The 19,272-nt window shown below is 32.8% G+C and overlaps 3 protein-coding genes across 9 annotated transcripts; 2 read left to right on the top strand and 1 right to left on the bottom strand.

Moving 5' to 3' along the window:
- Nucleotides 1-1,902: 1,902 nt before the first annotated feature.
- On the bottom strand, nt 1,903-18,882 carry LOC143249041 (uncharacterized). 6 transcript variants are annotated; one of them, XR_013027400.1, is made up of 7 exons: nt 17,730-18,424; nt 17,236-17,380; nt 16,424-16,827; nt 15,982-16,168; nt 14,577-14,669; nt 13,268-13,464; nt 11,967-12,966 (listed from the first exon to the last, which is right to left on the bottom strand). XR_013027400.1 is itself a non-coding variant. In XM_076498242.1 (6 exons), exons 1-6 carry the CDS (start codon nt 18,176-18,178, stop codon nt 2,210-2,212), a joined length of 1,293 nt encoding a protein of 430 aa, XP_076354357.1. In that variant the 5' UTR covers nt 18,179-18,413; the 3' UTR covers nt 1,903-2,209. The 6 variants fall into 6 exon arrangements, 5 of the variants coding, with proteins under 5 accessions (XP_076354357.1, XP_076354358.1, XP_076354355.1 ...); XM_076498242.1 differs by lacking the exons at nt 11,967-12,966; nt 13,268-13,464 and adding an exon at nt 1,903-2,224 and having other exon boundaries at nt 17,730-18,413; XM_076498243.1 differs by lacking the exons at nt 11,967-12,966; nt 13,268-13,464 and adding an exon at nt 1,903-2,224 and having other exon boundaries at nt 16,424-16,824; nt 17,730-18,407.
- Nucleotides 6,888-8,594, top strand: LOC143249044 (serine/threonine-protein kinase PAK 3-like). The gene is made up of 3 exons (XM_076498246.1): nt 6,888-7,329; nt 7,631-7,768; nt 8,457-8,594. Exons 1-3 carry the CDS (start codon nt 7,285-7,287, stop codon nt 8,505-8,507), a joined length of 234 nt encoding a protein of 77 aa, XP_076354361.1. The 5' UTR covers nt 6,888-7,284; the 3' UTR covers nt 8,508-8,594.
- Nucleotides 9,782-15,539, top strand: LOC143249042 (uncharacterized). 2 transcript variants are annotated; one of them, XM_076498245.1, is made up of 5 exons: nt 9,782-10,226; nt 10,576-10,720; nt 11,132-11,531; nt 11,787-11,973; nt 15,310-15,539. In XM_076498245.1, the coding sequence occupies exons 1-3, from the start codon at nt 9,868-9,870 to the stop codon at nt 11,456-11,458; spliced, it is 831 nt and encodes a 276-aa protein (XP_076354360.1). In that variant the 5' UTR covers nt 9,782-9,867; the 3' UTR covers nt 11,459-11,531; nt 11,787-11,973; nt 15,310-15,539. The 2 variants fall into 2 exon arrangements, with proteins under 2 accessions (XP_076354360.1, XP_076354359.1); XM_076498244.1 differs by having other exon boundaries at nt 9,868-10,226; nt 11,129-11,531.
- Nucleotides 18,883-19,272: the final 390 nt, after the last annotated feature.

The following is a 19,272-nucleotide window of genomic DNA, read 5'->3' as shown; positions in this document are numbered from 1 at the left end:
ATCCTGGAGTAACTGGTTTTCTCATATGATTTAAAAAAAAGACAACATTTGGGGACTGTAATAAGCCATGGTGAGATGGGCTGACCAGTGAATACTGCTATGTTATCCAAGAGCAGACCCAATGTATTTTGTAGCTCTCCAACCATTGTAGCACAAGCATCTTTGGACTCAGTTGTATGGTCTCAATGCAGATATATGGATTTGAAATTTTTTATTCATCAGAACTTCAAATGCTCTGTAGAGATGAGGAACCCATATTGTTCCTAGGATGTTCACAGGATTTAATGTTTTTTTCTTCTAGAGCATCACTGACACTTTTTTAATTCCCTGCTTGCTTTTGCACTCAAATGATACTGTTTGTAAAGTCCTAACAGAAAGTATTTTATGTCCGATAAAAACTTTCAATTCCTTCACAGCATCCAACAGTCCCCTTTCAAATAAGTGGGCCACACACTACACCCCAACTAACCATGGCATCCCATCTCTAGTAAGAAGAGCGATAAGTCCATTTTCTGCTCCATTATTGATGAAAACATCAATAGTGGTTGCCTTTCTTTTGCAGTTCTCTACACCAACTGTCTCAAGTGTTTTCTAAATTGCTGTTTCTAATCCTGTGGCAATATCACTTGGTGGGGCTTGCAAGTCCATAAATTTTGTAACAACATTTCCTTCCTAAACAAATACAGTTTCTTCTTCAATTACTTCAGTGTCTTTAGATACATCTAAGATGAAGAAAAAGACTGCAGCATTATCAAGGTCTGCACACAGATCTTCCATCATGTCGTAATAAATACATATGATAAAATTTTTTGCTGATTTATCATTTATGTACGTGTCTCCTAGCTGCACACCATTTATTTTCTGTAACTGACATCAAGGCCCATATAGAGAAAACGGCTGTTTTGTTACTACTAAGTAATAGGTGGTGATGAAAAGTTTTCCAGTTTTTCAAGCTGATAAGCATGTAAATTTCTCATACATAAATCCATCTGCTGAATCTGTGGTTTAAATTCAGCATTGGCAGCTTGAACACACGGAGTATGCCTTCCACTTATATCATGGGCTTTGATCAATTGTAGCCTAGTACTCAGTACTAACCTTGCTCACTTGAACTTGTTCAACTCGTTCACTTTTTCATACAGTCTTAAATTGATTTTGTTGATTTCTCGGTTCTTTAAACTAACGTTATATGAAGACGGTGCCACAGTACAGTATTACTACTAGTAGTTTTGTGTATACATAACAAAGTTAAGAATCATGTTGTCATACATGTCGAAGTCTTACGCAATTTAACCTAAAAGATCGAATTATCGTCTTTAGACTGCTCCGATCAGGCAGTTGTTTTCCCAGCTTTTCAGAAATGAAATAGAACATTTACTGATCTCAATTTACTGTAGCAAAATAGTTGAATTACACCTAAAAGTCTGTCGTCATTGTCTCCGTGCTTCTGTCTCGAACTGTTTGTTCGTCTCATAAAAATATCACCAGCGGGCTGGGTGGGGGCATTATGACTTCAGGGTAGGATCAAAGAAGAAGTTAGGAGAATATAATCGTGATCTCCATTTTTGGGTTCCAAATTAAACCCAAAAAATTACGATTCTTGAAAGTTTCGGTTAGAAACAAAAAATATTACAAAACACACATGAATAATGCAGTGCTAACGTAAATAGAACGAAAACAAACGAGACAATAACCAAATATAACATACGAAAACAGGAGCCGAAAGAACATAAAACTAGCCACATATCTGTACACATTTGTCACCGTTTCGTTTGACTTATGTTTCTATGGTATTATACTCATATTTTTCTGTAAATGTGACTGAATAAAACAAAACAGCCATAAACAAAATATGTGAAGCAGCGGGGAACATTATATAAGTAATTCGCAAGATATACGTGGTCCTTCCTCAAAATCAGTATCAAGATTTATTAGGTCCATGAGAGGTACACAAAAGTTTTTAATTTTGTGGTTTTATAAACATTTTTTCATTTGTTCGTACAAAGAAGCAGCTTTTCATGTTCTAAGATAATATTTCATTAATCACAAATTGTATACATTTTCTTTCCACGGGACGGTTACTTCGGGTTTTATATAATATATCATGAGATTTACCCTATCTGGCCAGACCTCGTGATTTAGCGACCAATTTCTTTCTCAATGATTTGTCTACTTGATGCGGTTTTTTTCTTACATACAGTTGATGGTCTTATCCCGACTCCATCTGTAATTAACACACAACCAATCATTATTTTCAATTGATGATTAATGTTTCTTTTCAACAGTCTGATTACTCTACCAAGTACAAAGCTGTAATCGCTAATATCCTCTATGTGAACTTGTATTTAACACGCATAATAATAACAAACTAACTACATTACATTGAACACTCTATTTAATATAACTTCCTCATCAAAACAAGCTCACCGCTAGTAAAGCGGAGTGTCTAAAGATTTACAACGCTAAAATGAGGGGTTCGCTTCCCCTGGGTGGGCTCAGGAGATAGCCCGATGTGGCTTTGCTGTAACAAAAGACACTCATCAAAACAAAATCAAAAGTATGGTTTATAGGTGTCTTTAATTCGACAAATACCATTGGACAAAATCCCAAGAAGTCAATGTTTAAGAAATGAAATGAGTAACTGTTGTTGGTTGCTGAAATTTGCGCAAAGCTATTCTACAGTTGACTGCACTAGACGTCCACGCTTTTGAAGTGAATAATTAGACTGAAAGAAATTATACAATACCATTCACTGCCAATACATTTGTTATTCTTATCGAACACTTGGATTTGACTGTCTCTCTTACAGCACACCCAGTGCAGAACACCTTTTCTCTCTATGGCAAGGAGGTGCGAATCTCTGACATATGGTCCAGGTCGATAACCACTGGACCCGAACTAAAGTGAAGTTTTTAATAGGAATATAAGCTAAATGTTTATTACTTTGCAAACATTTCCTAAAACCTATAGAACAATTTAACACTGAGAGTTGTGTGTTCATAAATCAAATATTTGGATGGATATTATTCTTCGTAAACTCATGATGTCGGTAAAATACGTAGGTTGAAGAAATTTTCATAGAAATGAATTAGAAATCGTGTAACCCAAGCGCTTTGTTTGGTTTTTTTTATGTAAAAACGCAAAGCTACACGAGTACTATCTGCGCTAGCCGTCCCAAATTTAGCAATGTACGACTAGAGAAATTAATCTAGTCATCACCACTGACCGCCAACTCTTGGAATACTCTTTGTATTCAATGGAATACCATTGAATAGTGTGATTGACCGTCACATTACAACGCCCCCACGGTGGAAATGGTGAGCATGTTTTTCTTTGACCAGGATTCGAACCTGCGAACCTCAGAGAGTCGAGAGCGCTTTGGAAAGGTGAACTTTTCTTCTTCAGCAGCAAATTATGTAAATGATAATCAAATGTTTTATTACGTATGTGAAAAACATTGTTGGTTTTAATTTTACAAGGGAGAATTGAAATAAAAATACCCTTATAACTATAATAATTGGGTTCCGATGCCCGCGGTGAACACAGAAAAGGTAACACATTGCGTAGCGTTGTGCTCAAAATACAGTTTTCACTACTTCAAATATATCTTTGTTCCCTGTGTCAACGGTAAGCCTGCAATCTCGAAGTATTTCCTCTAAAAATGTCCCAGTCTGTTGAGGTATAAGATAGCCCCATTTAACATAAATTTTGTTCCTGGATAGTATGTGTTATTTCTTAATTGCTTATGTTGCATAAGTACAGAAAATGGCCATTATTCCCTTCAAACTTCGCTTTTGTGACCTGGATAATGAAATTTAGAAACTAACCTATTTTCTCTGTAAAAATGGGAAAATTTGCATATGAATCAAGACTTACATGTATTTATTCTTAGGTTATAAAAAAAATGAATAAGAATTTTAGAAATGACTAGTTTTTCGAAATATGAGACTGTAATACATATCACTATCACGTATCAGTCCAAAACATAGTCTCCCATCATGTTTTCGTTATTCGCTCTCAGGTCACAAAAGCAAAGTTTGAAGAGAAAAATTGGTCTTTTCCATTTACTTTACGCATAAGCAATTGGAAAACTACACTTTCTTCCCAGGACTTTTGTTGTTTTGTTTGTTTTGAAATTTCGCACAAAGCTACTCGAGGGCTATCTGTGCTAGCCGTCCCTAATTTAGCAGTGTAAGACTAGAGGGAAGGCAGCTAGTCATCACTATCCACCGCCAACTCTTAGCCTACTCTTTTACCAACGAAAAGTGGGATTGACCGTCACATTATAACGCCCCCACGGCTGGGAGGGCGAGCACGTTTGGTGCGACTCGGGCGCGAACTCGCGACCCTCAGATTACGAAGCGCACGCCTTAACGCGCTAGGCCATGCCATGTTGTTTTGAATTAAGCACAAAGTATACAATGGCCACCACGGGTATAAAAACCCCGTTTCTAGTGAGAAGAAGAATACGACTTGCTAGCATGAATGCAACGTGGTACTTTGAATTAAATCACCATTTATAAAACAGAGCATTGTACCAATATACACAATAGTACCAGTTTCAGTTTCACATAGCTCACGTTCTGGAGTATGACACAGTCTGACAACTTGTATCCTAAAGACAGTATTAAATCTTCAATTAAAATAAAGTACAGAACAACTTTTCGATCTTCGGGTTAAAAAAGAGAGTTTGCACGAAACTTTTGCATTGCACATATCTTAGGGAAGAGAGCGTAAACGGGTACGTGGTTGTAGGAGCGCTGCACTTAGATTTTAGGTTATTAATTAATATATGTATAAAGTTGTTCCTTTATATCGATTTAATTTTAGTTTCAGTTCTGAATACTTCTGAAATATTACGTTTTGAGCTAAGTTGTTTGTTGTTTTTTTTCCAGTGAATATATGGAATGTAGCAGCGGAAGGTTTTCTTCTTTCTTTGGATTTATTATTGTTTCTTAATTGTTGAGTGCGTTTTTGGTGTATGTTTTTATGCATATTTTTTACGGTTTTTATGAATATATGTAAGTAACAATACTGGAGGGCTGAGGAAGGTTCTTTGTGGTACAGCAGAAAAATCAAAACTTTTTATTTTTACATATGTTCTCAATGTGACGCTTGTGCCTGCTTTCGAGAGCAAATCAAATTGAAGCGAAGCTCTAACGTAGACAAACAAGCTCGCATTTCATCATCGACTGTAAAAAGCCTCTCTCTTTTTCTGGCTTTAATCTCAGTCAATGCTGAAAATTCAATTTCCCAAAACCACGAAGATGCAAATGGAAGCAGAACTTCAACTGCTTTTGAACTGATTGCAGGTTATGAATTTCTAATGGAGATCTAAAACTCATCCAAGCTCTCTTCGGGAAACAAGTACTGATAAAATTTGTCGTATCGTAAATCAATGAGCTGTTCTTCCTCTTCAGTTGTATGGTTTGTTGTCTCGTTGATTCCGATTGGATAGTTCACCCAGTTATATTTGTCGACAGCAAGTGACGGGAAGTATTGTTTCAGTGCGAACTGTAGGTCGCTTAATGTGTTCAAAATTTGAGGGACTATTTTCTTTTTTGACGGACATTCGTGAACAGAAGGAAAATAATATCTTATTCTTCCACAGCGTCACGTTTTCACCGAAGACCTTCAGTTTGGACTTGCAGTAATAATGTTTTCAGATGGTCCTGAAAATTTAAGTTCAAAAAATTTAATTTGTTAAACAAGTCGGAAAGAAATTGAACCTTCAGCCTTCATCATGAAAAGAAAATTCAAAACCTGCTTCTTCAACCTCCAAGAAAGAAATTACTTCAGTTTTAGTTGGACAAGACGCTTTAACAACTTTCCTTTCGAAAGCCATCGAACTTCAGTAGGATACAGTAGCTTTTTTAGTCTGAATTCATCGTCGATATTGAGTGGCCGAGACTTGATGAAATTCACCACTTGAATAACTTGATTCATAACAGACTGCAAATATTTCGGCAAAGATTTGGAGGCGAGAGCCTCTCTGTGAATCATGCAGTGAATCATCCTAATGCTCGGATTTTGTTGGCGCACCAGAGTGACGAATCCTTCTTTTTTCCTTGCATTGAAGGGCAGTCGCAAAGACAGAAATGATGATTCACTTTTGATATTAAATTTGCAGAAATTACGTATGGGATAATTTGATATATATGTATGTATGTAGATATGAATGTTTATGCAAAGAGATATAAAAATACATATATAAGATATTAAATAACTAAAGCACACTAAATAAAAACTATACTGACATCTTGAGATATTAATTTTTAAAATAAACTAATATTTTATTTAGGTTCTCAAGGGATTAGACTTTCTGCATTTTAACAGTGTTATTCACCGAGATATTAAAAGTGATAACATATTAGTAGGAAAGGATTGGAGGATAAAACTAGGTTAGTTTTTAGACATGTATGCCTTTGTAAACATGTGCATTTCTAAGTGTTTTAAGTTGTTTGTATTAGTTTATTTCTCGAAAAGCACCGTTATATAAAGAACTTATTGTAAATTATATGTACATATGAATGGAAAGTAACATTTGGCTCCAGGTACTATGAACCAGTAGTAATATACAATGAGCAAACACACAAAAAATATTTATATTGTTTTTGAATCCTGTCTATCTGAAGTTTAACTTTCCAAGACTTGAGTATTATAAAACACGTTAATTACAGATGTATTACTTTAGACATAGTTTTCTTAAATTTTGTGTTGTGGCTGAAAATTAAAGCATGTGAAAAATGAAAACATCAGTCTTATATACCTCTAATTCTGAACCTCAATAAACAAATTATGAGGAATGTGTGAAATGAAATACAACTGTATTTAACTTGAATTCTAATATCGAATGAAAAGCTTGTTTGTTTTTGTATTACAGGATATAAAAGATAGAAGTGCTGTTTCTCACATAGCTTTAATTTTAACCCACAATGGAGAAACTGAGAACATTGGAAAAGCATAAATCGACATCTGTACTTAATTTATATTTATAACACACTTTAAGCTAATATTTTATGTATTTTCCATGTTTAAACCATAATTATCATGTTTAATTGTATTTTAAACTTTTTAACACCAACTACTTTATTGATATGATAACTTTCTTTTGGTTCTTTCCATCACACAGGTGATTTCGGACTATGTGCAAAAATATCCAAAGAAAGAAACAAAAGGACATCTCTAGTTGGGACTCTTTATTGGATGGCTCCTGAAATAGTAAGAGGAAAAGAGTATGGGCCTAAAGTTGACATATGATCACTAGGTATCACAGCAATTGAAATGTTAGATGGTAGCCCTCCTTATTACGACGAAGATCCTGATGTGGTAAGTGCTGGCAATCAGTACTTAGAACCAAAGAGTAAAAGTAGATTGAATTTGAGTTTTTCCTTATTTGAATGTCTCCCATTTTTCTTCTATGTAAGTTGCTTAAGTTTTAAAAATCATAAACATTAAATTAGACAGATAATTAAAGACTTTGCTACAGCAATAGTATAAAATTTTGAGGCTTTCAGTGAATAAAATTATAGTCTTTTAATAATTTGGATGCATTAATGCTTTGCTTTAATATTTTGTGTTGTTAAAGTTAGGTTATTGATTTAGTCATCAAGTCACAATCCTTTTTCAGGTAATAGATTTGATAGCAACAAATGGAAAGCCAAACATCAAATATAAAGATAACCTGTCTGCAGTGTTTAAAGATTTCTTAGACAGGTGCTTAGAAGTTGATGAAGATAAAAGATATAGTGCTTCAGAACTCTTAAAGGTATGGTAGAAAGTAGTGTTATTTTACTAGATTATTTTGTTTTATTTTGAACCTATTATCTTACAATGTTCATCTTACAATCTGAGAGGTTCATCTTAATATGGCATCATCTGATAGTTTCATATTTGTTTATTTCTTAATATCCATAACACTGTGTCCAGTATCAACTTTTATTAGTGAAAAATGGAGTAATTTTCACTTCCCTAACCAACATTTACTTAAATATTTTTACTTTATAAAAACGTCTTGTTACATTTAATCCCATCCATCCACATTTACTTTAGTTGATTTCTTATAGGTAAAAGTGTTTTAACTTTGATAGTGGTGCGAAAGTTATAAAGGTGAAAATGCTGGATTTTATTTTCAGATACTTTAAATTGAAAAAAATAAATTTGTGTTTTACGTATGGCTTATGGAAGAGACAGTTCTCTATTTTTATGACAAAAGTTGTTTCATTGTTAGCATTTTCCCTTGTCTTTATTCAGATATAAACATGATGTACATTATTATCTACTTAGTGAAAAAACAACTCTTCCATAAATTGATTAAGGCACAATTTGTTTTTACAAGTAAGAGTCACTATTTCTCTTGTCCAGTAAAATCATCTGTTTAACAAAAGTCTTTATTCTACATTATACACATTTTGTTAAACAGATGTATTTTTTTGTTTTTTTAATTTCTCACACAGCATCCATTCATGGATCTAGCAGAAGAGTGGAAACTTTACAACCCCTCATAATGACACCAGCAAAATGTGTAGAAGAAATTATTAATAGATCAGAACCAGGTATCCCACTATATTACTAATGTATAATGCTGACTTATCGTCATATTAACTGAACTTACTTATATCGTGTTAATGTTAATTTAGTAAAAGTAAACAAATATGTAGTGTTGTTAAAAACATAAAACAAATGGACTTGCAGTAATAATGTTTTCAGATGGTCCTGAAAATTTAAGTTCAAAAAATTTAATTTGTTAAACAAGTCGGAGAGAAATTGAACCTTCAGCCTTCTTCATGAAAAGAAAATTCAAAACCTGCTTCTTCAACCTCCAAGAAAGAAGAAAGAAATTACTTCAGTTTTAGTTGGACAAGACGCTTTAACAACTTTCCTTTCGAAAGCCATCGAACTTCAGTGGGATACAGTAGCATTTTTAGTCTGAATTCATCGTCGATATTGAGTGGCCGAGACTTGATGAAATTCACCACTTGAATAACTTGATTCATAACAGACTGCAAATATTTCGGCAAAGATTTGGAGGCGAGAGCCTCTCTGTGAATCATGCAGTGAATAATTCTAATGCTCGGATTTTGTTGGCGCATTAGAGTGACGAATCCTTCTTTTTTCCTTGCATTGAAAGGCAGTCGTCGGTGCAAACGCTGACACAGTTATTCCAATGTAATTAAAAAAGCAAAATGTTTTCATTCACCAACTCGAAAATGTTTTAGCTTTTCGCTGTACTTTTTAAATTTTTGCAAAATAAGTTTTCGTTTACGATTTTCCCATCTTTTATGAATCGAATAAAAGACAGAACCTGAGCTTTTCCATTGACGTCAGTAGATTCATGAACTTGAAGAGACCATAGCAGAGATAATTCATCTTGAGGCGCTTCGAAGTGTTCGCAAACTTGATCCTTCAAATCGAATGATTTGGAAGGTTTCACAGTGTCTCTATAGTAGCTTTTATTAACTGATGTGTTCGACCTGCTTGTAAAATCCCAAGAAAGTTGAATGTGTTTCAAAAACGCCGTGGCACACAAGTTGAGAATCACTGTTTTATACGTTTTTATACGGAAGATATGAAAGACTCGAGAAATAAAATATTACAAGCAGTTTTATAATGTAAGGAATATTCTGATATCAAAGCAAAGGAAAAACGTTGGTTTGAACAAAAATATTTTATTTTATTTATTTATCTGGATCGTTTTAATAACACATTAAAATAGAAATTACAAGAATTTTCTGTCACCCCGTGGACCAATTACCTATCTGATATTATAGTTACGTCATGTTGCTTAGAAACCAAGTAAAACAAAGCGAGAAAGAAGGTAGAAGCGAAAAACGTATCATAGAGATTATCGAATTTGTTCTTGAAAAAATGGATTTCTTTTCGTATACTATGAATATTAATCGTATAATTTCCATTTACTTACAGTGGGTTGAAAAATCATTGCCACTGGATAGCTTATATCAACTTTTTGTTTATTATATTTCGATAGCGTTGGCCGTAATATATGTAACATTAATTAGGCCTATGTCTGCAAACCGTTTGACGGACGCCATTAAATTCTTCATATTTTTCTTGTCAGCTGTGGTATCACTTATAACGGCTGCACTTGTGTTTAAAATCATATTTTTAATGTGCATACGCAAAATAACGCACGAAAGTAACAACCATGGTTGGAAGCTGAAATACTTTATTATTTGGGTTATGAACGAGAAGTATCCTGATTATGGGTAAGTCATGAGACATAGTGATATTTGTTTGTATACATATACTTGAGACAGTCAAATTAATTTTTAAGGTCAAAAGTTTTTGATTTGGAAATATATGTGGAACTAAAGCAACGCATATTATATTATGTCACTTTAAATGTGTTGTGGGATCAATAATTATATTTTGTGTTAATTTTTCCAGTTACAGTATATTTACAATGATGTAATTGCACTTGTTGGTAATACATATTTCTGCAAATATTTGTATCTCTGTTATCAATACATATGTGAGACTAAGGGATTATTCACCATGTTATATAAATTACAGATATCATTACTTAACAACTCTAAATCTTCTTTCTGTCATCAGATATCCTGATTATAAAACATGTAACCAAGGTTGCTCAGAAGAAGATTCCTACTTACATAAACTAAGGAACCTTATAGTCTACTATGCAATGTTTACGGTATTTCTTGGCCTTGGGTTATGTCTTCTACTCCTTCGGGAATTAAAGGTAAGATTTTAACTCAAATAATCTGATTAAAAATATTTCATTTGAACACTGTTAAAGGATTATCTGTTGAATTACCTTTGAGTTATTTTACTAATATTTACTCATGACATTCTAGGATTATTGTCTTTTCTTCAAAGTTTTGGTATTATGCAATTCAAATATCCTTTTCATTACTTAACTGGTATCAGAACATTAAGTTCCCAGTTAATCTGTAAATGTACCCCATTGGTACAGCTGTAAATCTAGAGATTTACAACTCTTAAAATCAGGGGCTTGATTCCCCTCGGTGGACTCAGCAGATAGGACTTTGTTATAAAAAAAAAACTTATACACACATATTCTGTAAATATATCAAAGGCTTAGAATTATTACTTTATAGTTGCAAAATTAATAACTACGTGTCTTTAGCAGAATTCGAAATTTATTGAAAAGGAGGAATTAAAGATCTGCTCACCTATTGAACTGGATGAGAAAGGTGTCATCATTATAAAAAAGACCATTTATTTGCCAACCAAAGCACATGACAAGAAAGTATCAGAGAAGGAAAATACAGAAAAGTTAGAAGCTATTGCTTCTGAGGGAAATACTGATGAGAAGTATAATGAGATGTCAACCAACTCAAATGAAAAAATCATGACAAAATTAAGAAGTATTTTTCTGAGGGAGATCCCAGTAAGAAATACAGTGAGATGTCAACCAGCGCAGATGAAACGAAAGAGAGAAATGAAGAAATTATGAGAGAATTAATAAACATTGTTTCTCAGGGAGATCCCAATGAGAAATATACAAAGATATCAGAAATTGGTCAAGGGTAAGTCTGAAAGTAATATGTACCTCAGCACTTGTTTTCTTTTGCATTTAATATTTAAATAACGTTTATATAACAACAAACATTTAATTGGGAACGATTTTTTAATTGCTGTATTATGAAGTAAACATTCAATTTTATCACCTTCAAATATATAAAATTAGAAACATATAATCCTCTTTTGTTTTATCAGTAGTGTATGGTAATGCATTCACATGTTGGCACATTAGAGATTCTTATGATATTTTATTGTTTCAGTTGTTCAGGAACTGTGTATTCAGCAGTAGAAACAGAAACAGGGTTGGAGGTGGTTATAAAGCAGATTAACTTAACGAAAGAAATTAGAAAATAACTTCTCATCACCGAACTTTCAGTGCTCCAGGAGAAAAAACATCCGAATATTGTGAACTACTTGGACAGCTTCATTGTCGGTGATGAACTCTGGGTAAGTGTTTTAGCGTTATATGTTAGTTAACTCTGTTTTATTTTTAAATTTATCGATTATAGAGTGTAGGTAAAGGTACTGGCTTTATTTAAATAAGTGGGATAGTTTTGGGCAACCCTACAAGTTTAAGAATGTTTTTACATATTACTCATATATGTGTGAATTTTAAAATTGTGTAATAGAAAAGGAGACTGTGTGGTTATATCCACATTTGCTTCTGACACAACAAATTTTAATTTATTCCATATACAGTGGAACCCCTCTAAAGCAACCACCTTTGGGACTGAGACAAACTGGCCTGAATAGAGGGGTTCCACTGTACATAGTAAGGGATATGTAAACAAAGAAAGGGACTGTGATTGAATGACTGCTTTCAAGGGGTGGTCACTTAGAGTGGTTCCACTGTATATGACTTCAAAATAAGTTTATATTGACACACTTTGCATTCCAGCACAATATATATCATTGGCAATTTTACTTTATACATTTAGTTTCTATTTACATATGTTTGGTTCACCATCTACAGGGTGGCCCGTAACCCCTACTTATGCATATATCATATGTATCCAGAGTATCAGAGTATGTGAATGGATGGGATTAAATGTAACAAGACGTTTTTATAAAGTAAAAATATTTAAGTAAATGTTGGTTAGGAAAGTGAAAATTACTCCATTTTTCACTAATAAAAGTTGATACTGGACACAGTGTTATGGATATTATGAAATAAACAAATATGAAACTATCAGATGATGCCATATTAAGATGAACCTCTCAGATTGTAAGATGAACATTGTAAGATAATAGGTTCAAAATAAAACAAAATAATCTAGTAAAATAACACTACTTTCTACCATACCTTTAAGAGTTCTGAAGCACTATATATTTATCTTCATCAACTTCTAAGCACCTGTCTAAGAAATCTTTAAACACTGCAGACAGGTTATCTTTATATTTGATGTTTGGCTTTCCATTTGTTGCTATCAAATCTATTACCTGAACAAGGATTGTGACTTGATGACTAAATCAATAACCTAACTTTAACAACACAAAATATTAAAGCAAAGCATTAATGCATCCAAATTATTAAAAGACTATAATTTTATTCACTGAAAGCCTCAAAATTTTATACTATTGCTGTAGCAAAGTCTTTAATTATCTGTCTAATTTAATGTTTATGATTTTTAAAACTTAAGCAACTTACATAGAAGAAAAATGGGAGACATTCAAATAAGGAAAAACTCAAATTCAATCTACTTTTACTCTTTGGTTCTAAGTACTGATTGCCAGCACTTACCACATCAGGATCTTCGTCGTAATAAGGAGGGCTACCATCTAACATTTCAATTGCTGTGATACCTAGTGACCATATGTCAACTTTAGGCCCATACTCTTTTCCTCTTACTATTTCAGGAGCCATCCAATAACGAGTCCCAACTAGAGATGTCCTTTTGTTTCTTTCTTTGGATATTTTTGCACATAGTCCGAAATCACCTGTGTGATGGAAAGAACCAAAAGAAAGTTATCATATCAATAAAGTAGTTGGTGTTAAAAAAGTTTAAAATACAATTAAAGATGATAATTATGGTTTAAACATGGAAAATACATAAAATATTGGCTTAAAGTGTGTTATAAATATAAATTAAGTACAGATGTCGATTTATGCTTTTCCAATGTTCTCAGTTTCTCCATTGTGGGTTAAAATTAAAGCTATGTGAGAAACAGCACTTCTATCTTTTTATATCCTGTAATACAAAAACAAACAAGCTTTTCATTCGATATTAGAATTCAAGTTAAATACAGTTGTATTTCATTTCACACATTCCTCATAATTTGTTTATTGAGGTTCAGAATTAGAGGTATATAAGACTGATGTTTTCATTTTTCACATGCTTTAATTTTCAGCCACAACACAAAATTTAAGAAAACTATGTCTAAAGTAATACATCTGTAATTAACGTGTTTTATAATACTCAAGTCTTGGAAAGTTAAACTTCAGATAGACAGGATTCAAAAACAATATAAATATTTTTTGTGTGTTTGCTCATTGTATATTACTACTGGTTCATAGTACCTGGAGCCAAATGTTACTTTCCATTCATATGTACATATAATTTACAATAAGTTCTTTATATAACGGTGCTTTTCGAGAAATAAACTAATACAAACAACTTAAAACACTTAGAAATGCACATGTTCACAAAGGCATACATGTCTAAAAACTAACCTAGTTTTATCTTCCAATCCTTTCCTACTAATATGTTATCACTTTTAATATCTCGGTGAATAACACTGTTAAAATGCAGAAAGTCTAATCCCTTGAGAACCTAAATAAAATATTAGTTTATTTTAAAAATTAATATCTCAAGATGTCAGTATAGTTTTTATTTAGTGTGCTTTAGTTATTTAATATCTTATATATGTATTTATATATCTCTATGCATACACATTCATATCTACATACATACATATATATCAGGTTATCCCATACGTAATGTCTGCAAATTTAATATCAAAAGTGAATCATCATTTCTGTCTTTGTAGAAGGCTATAATGACTGAAATATGTAGCAGAGAAACCTATTAATAACAATCAATACAACTTACTTCCTTACAAACTGCTGATATTACACTTTCACAAAAACAGATTTCGTTGATTATACCAGTCAGACAGCCAACTTCTAAGAATTCCATTATTATCTAAACAAAAAAAAGTTTATGATGTTATTTACAGTTTCTTCCTTAATAAAATTATACATAATAATGAGACAGAAGAATTTACTTTTCCTCATTTAAGATTCTGACAGAAATAATATACCTAATCAGAATAGCAAAGTTGTGTAAAAAAATCACTTCTTTAACATTGTTCAGGAGTCAGACACTTATGATATAGTAAAATGTGTAGTTCAAAGAAAAAATTACAAATTCAATTTAATGAGTGAATTAGAAAAGAACACTTTTCTACATCTTTCCTACTTTTATCTATTTCTACTTTTATTTTACTACGTGAAAAGATTTTTTGAAGTACACTCATGTATATTGATCACTGAAGTTGTGATATCATCCAAAAAATTTATAAAATATTGTGTTGGATGGCATTTTGTGTAAGAAACTGAAATTTTAATATTTATTACATTAAATAATGTTTAAGGTTTTCCATGTCATGCTCCATTTCAGTGTATTGTATAAAGTTCTAATAATTTAACAAACTAATTTCTCCTCAAAAAAAATAATTTTAACAACTATATATACAGGGTAGCCCCTACGTCCCATCCCATCCATATGTTATTATGTTATATTCAATTATGCATGTATTATAAATTTGTTTCTTTTTTTTCAGAGAAATATAGCCAATGTAAGCCCATTTACATTTGAAGAGAGTATTGTGAAAAGTACGTGGGTACATGAACGCAAGAATACTGGTGACACCACACAGATACTCTGGATACATATGATATATGCATAAGTAGGGGTTACGGGCCACCCTGTAGACAGTGAACCAAACATATGTAAATAGAAACTAAATGTATATAGTAAAATTGCCAATGATATATATTGTGCTGGAATGCAAAGTGTGTCAATATAAACTTATTTTGAAGTCATATACAGTGGAACCACTCTAAGCGACCACCCCTTGAAAGCAGTCATTCAATCACAGTCCCTTTCTTTGTTTACATATCCCTTATTATGTACAGTGGAACCCCTCTATTCAGGCCAGTTTGTCTCAGTCCCAAAGGTGGTTGCTTTAGAGGGGGTTCCACTGTATATGGAATAAATTAAAATTTGTTGTGTCAGAAGCAAATGTGGATATAACCACACAGTCTCCTTTTCTATTACACAATTTTAAAATTCACACATATATGAGTAATATGTAAAAACATTCTTAAACTTGTAGGGTTGCCCAAAACTATCCCACTTATTTAAATAAAGCCAGTACCTTTACCTACACTCTATAATCGATAAATTTAAAAATAAAACAGAGTTAACTAACATATAATGCTAAAACACTTACCCAGAGTTCATCACCAACAATGAAGCTGTCCAAGTAGTTCACAATATTCGGATGTTTTTTCTCCTGTAGCACTGAAAGTTCGGTGATGAGAAGTTCTTTTCTAATTTCTTTCGTTAAGTTAATCTGCTTTATAACCACCTCCAACCCTGTTTTTGTTTCTACTGCTGAATACACAGTTCCTGAACAACTGAAGCAATAAAATATCATAAGAATCTCTAATGTGCCAACATGTGAATGCATTACCATACACTACTGATAAAACAAAAAAGGATTATATGTTTCTAATCTTATATACTTGAAGGTGATTAAATTGAATGTTTACTTCATAATACAGCAATTAAAAAATCGTTCCCAATTAAATGTTTGTTGTTATATAAACGTTATTTAAATATTAAATGCAAAAGAAAACAAGTGCTGAGGTACATATTACTTTCAGACTTACCCTTGACCAATTTCTGATATCTTTGTATATTTCTCATTGGGATCTCCCTGAGAAACAATGTTTATTAATTCTCTCATAATTTCTTCATTTCTCTCTTTCGTTTCATCTGCGCTGGTTAACATCTCACTGTATTTCTTACTGGGATCTCCCTCACAAACAATACTTCTTAATTTTGTCACGATTGTTTCATTTGAGTTGGTTGACATCTCATTATACTTCTCATCAGTATTTCCCTCAGAAGCAATAGCTTCTAACTTTTCTGTATTTTCCTTCTCTGATACTTTCTTATCATGTGCTTTGGTTGGCAAATAAATGGTCTTTTTTATAATGATGACACCTTTCTCATCCAGTTCAACAGGTGAGCAGATCTTTAATCCCTCCTTTTCAATAAATTTCGAATTCTGCTAAAGACACGTAGTTATTAATTTTGCAACTATAAAGTAATAATTCTAAGCCTTTGATATATTTACAGAATATGTGTGTATAAGTTTTTTTTTTATAGCAAAGTCCTATCTGCTGAGTCCACCGAGGGGAATCAAGCCCCTGATTTTTAGAGTTGTAAATCTGTAGATTTACAGCTGTACCAGTGGGGTACATTTACAGACTAACTGGGAACTTAATGTTCTGATACCAGTTAAGTAATGAAAGGGATATTTGAATTGCATAATACCAAAACTTTGAAGAAAAGACAATAATCCTAGAATGTCATGAGTAAATATTAGTAAAATAACTCAAAAGTAATTCAACTGATAATCCTTTAACAGTGTTCAAATGAAAGATTTTTAATCAGATTGTTTGAGTTAAAATCTTACCTTTAATTCCCGAAGGAGTAGAAGACATAACCCAAGGACAAGAAATACCGTAAACATTGCAAAGTAGACTATAAGGTTCCTTAGTTTATGTAAGTAGGAATCTTCTTCTGAGCAACCTTGGTTACATGTTTTATAATCAGGATATCTGATGACAGAAAGAAGATTTAGAGTTGTTAAGTAATGATATCTGTAATTTATATAACATGGTGAATAAACCCTTAGTCTCACATAAGTATTGATAACAGAGATACAAATATTTGCAGAAATATGTATTACCAACAAGTGCAATTACATCATTGTAAATATACTGTAACTGGAAAAATTAACACAAAATATAATTATTGATCCCACAACACATTTAAAGTGACACAATATAATATGCGTTGCTTTAGTTCCACATATATTTCCAAATCAAAAACTTTTGACCTTAAAAATTAATTTGACTGTCTCAAGTATATGTATACAAACAAATATCACTATGTCTCATGACTTACCCATAATCAGGATACTTCTCGTTCATTACCCAAATGATAAAGTATTTCAGCTTCCAACCATGGTTGTTACCTTCGTGCGTTATTTTGCGTATGCACATTAAAAATATGATTTTAAACACAAGTGCAGCCGTTATAAGTGATACCACAGCTGACAAGAAAAATATGAAGAATTTAATGGCGTCCGTCAAACGGTTTGCAGACCTAGGCCTAATTAATGTTACATATATTACGGCCAACGCTATCGAAATATAACAAACAAAAAGTTGATATAAGGTATCCAGTGGCAATAATTTTTCAACCCACTGTAAGTAAATGGAAATTATACGATTAATATTCATAGTATACGAAAAGAAATCCATTTTTTCAAGAACAAATTCGATAATCTCTATGATACGTTTTTCGCTTCTACCTTCTTTCTCGCTTTGTTTTACTTGGTTTCTAAGCAACATGACGTAACTATAATATCAGATAGGTAATTGGTCCACGGGGTGACAGAAAATTCTTGTAATTTCTATTTTAATGTGTTATTAAAAGATCGAAAAGTTGTTCTGTACTTTATTTTAATTGAAGATTTAATACTGTCTTTAGGATACAAGTTGTTAGACTCTGTTATACTCCAGAACGTGATCTATGTGAAACTGTTTGTTTGTTTGTTTTGGAATTTCGCACAAAGCTACTCGAGGGCTATCTGTGCTAGCCGTCCCTAATTTAGCAGTGTAAGACTAGAGGGAAGGCAGCTAGTCATCACCACCCACCGCCAACTCTTGGGCTACTCTTTTACCAACGAATAGTGAAATTGACCGTCACATTATAACGCCCCCACGGCTGGGAGGGCGAGCATGTTTGGTGCGACTCTGGCGCGAACCCGCGACCCTCAGATTACGAAGCGCACGCCTTAACGCGCTCGGCCATGCCAGGCCCCATGTGAAACTGAAACTGGTACTATTGTGTATATTGGTACAATGCTCTGTTTTATAAATGGTGATTTAATTCCAAGTACCACCTAGCATTCATGCTAGCAAGTCGTATTCTTCTTTCCTCTTCTGTTAAAATGTCTCCTGATCCGAGGACAAGCCAATATTAACGTATATTTTAATGAATGTTTAAAGTATTCTAAAATTAAGAATTGGTAATACCCCATCAGTTAAGTCCTTCTATCAAGAATACGATTGTTTTCTCTACAACAGTACGTTTTCAATTGAGACATTCAATTCCTGCTATTCATTTAGAGTAGTTAACAGGTTAGTGTGGTTGAGGGGGGGACGATGACTTATCTATCGTTTCAAAACTAGGTACGGCTAAAGCAATCACACATGAACAGCTTTGTGTAAAAATGAACAAAGAATAACAACAATTAAAATATAGCCAATCATTACAGTTTATTGCTTAATCAAACAGTTACTTTGTTTCATTTTACCACAGCATAATGTGTTGATGTTCACTGTTTTTCTAAACATTAAACAAAATGTAACAGCTCACAAAATAAAAGTTTTCAAATTTTGATAATTTTCTTTAAAAATACAGATGTTTTAAGACATTTCCA

This window comes from Tachypleus tridentatus, chromosome 4 (assembly GCF_004210375.1).
Source record: "Tachypleus tridentatus isolate NWPU-2018 chromosome 4, ASM421037v1, whole genome shotgun sequence".
In the NCBI taxonomy this organism is placed as follows: Eukaryota; Metazoa; Arthropoda; class Merostomata; order Xiphosura; family Limulidae; genus Tachypleus; species Tachypleus tridentatus.
The sequence above is the reverse complement of the archived record's forward strand: the minus strand, read 5'-3'. Positions and strand labels throughout refer to the sequence as shown.

What these genes read in the sequence shown, in the direction of transcription:
- LOC143249041 (XM_076498238.1), bottom strand. Translation starts at nt 18,178, where the DNA reads ATGTTGCTTAGAAACCAAGTAAAACAAAGCGAGAAAGAAGGTAGAAGC. An exon ending in TACTCCTTCGGGAATTAAAG is followed by an intron (nt 16,828 to 17,235) that starts GTAAGATTTTAA and finishes ACGTGTCTTTAG; the next exon opens with CAGAATTCGAAATTTATTGA. An exon ending in TATCAGCAGTTTGTAAGGAA is followed by an intron (nt 14,298 to 14,576) that starts GTAAGTTGTATT and finishes TATTTTATTTAG; the next exon opens with GTTCTCAAGGGATTAGACTT.
- LOC143249044 (XM_076498246.1), top strand. Translation starts at nt 7,285, where the DNA reads ATGTTAGATGGTAGCCCTCCTTATTACGACGAAGATCCTGATGTG. An exon ending in ACGACGAAGATCCTGATGTG is followed by an intron (nt 7,330 to 7,630) that starts GTAAGTGCTGGC and finishes ATCCTTTTTCAG; the next exon opens with GTAATAGATTTGATAGCAAC. An exon ending in GTGCTTCAGAACTCTTAAAG is followed by an intron (nt 7,769 to 8,456) that starts GTATGGTAGAAA and finishes TTTCTCACACAG; the next exon opens with CATCCATTCATGGATCTAGC.
- LOC143249042 (XM_076498244.1), top strand. Translation starts at nt 9,868, where the DNA reads ATGGATTTCTTTTCGTATACTATGAATATTAATCGTATAATTTCCATT. An exon ending in GAGAAGTATCCTGATTATGG is followed by an intron (nt 10,227 to 10,575) that starts GTAAGTCATGAG and finishes TTCTGTCATCAG; the next exon opens with ATATCCTGATTATAAAACAT. An exon ending in TACTCCTTCGGGAATTAAAG is followed by an intron (nt 10,721 to 11,128) that starts GTAAGATTTTAA and finishes ACGTGTCTTTAG; the next exon opens with CAGAATTCGAAATTTATTGA.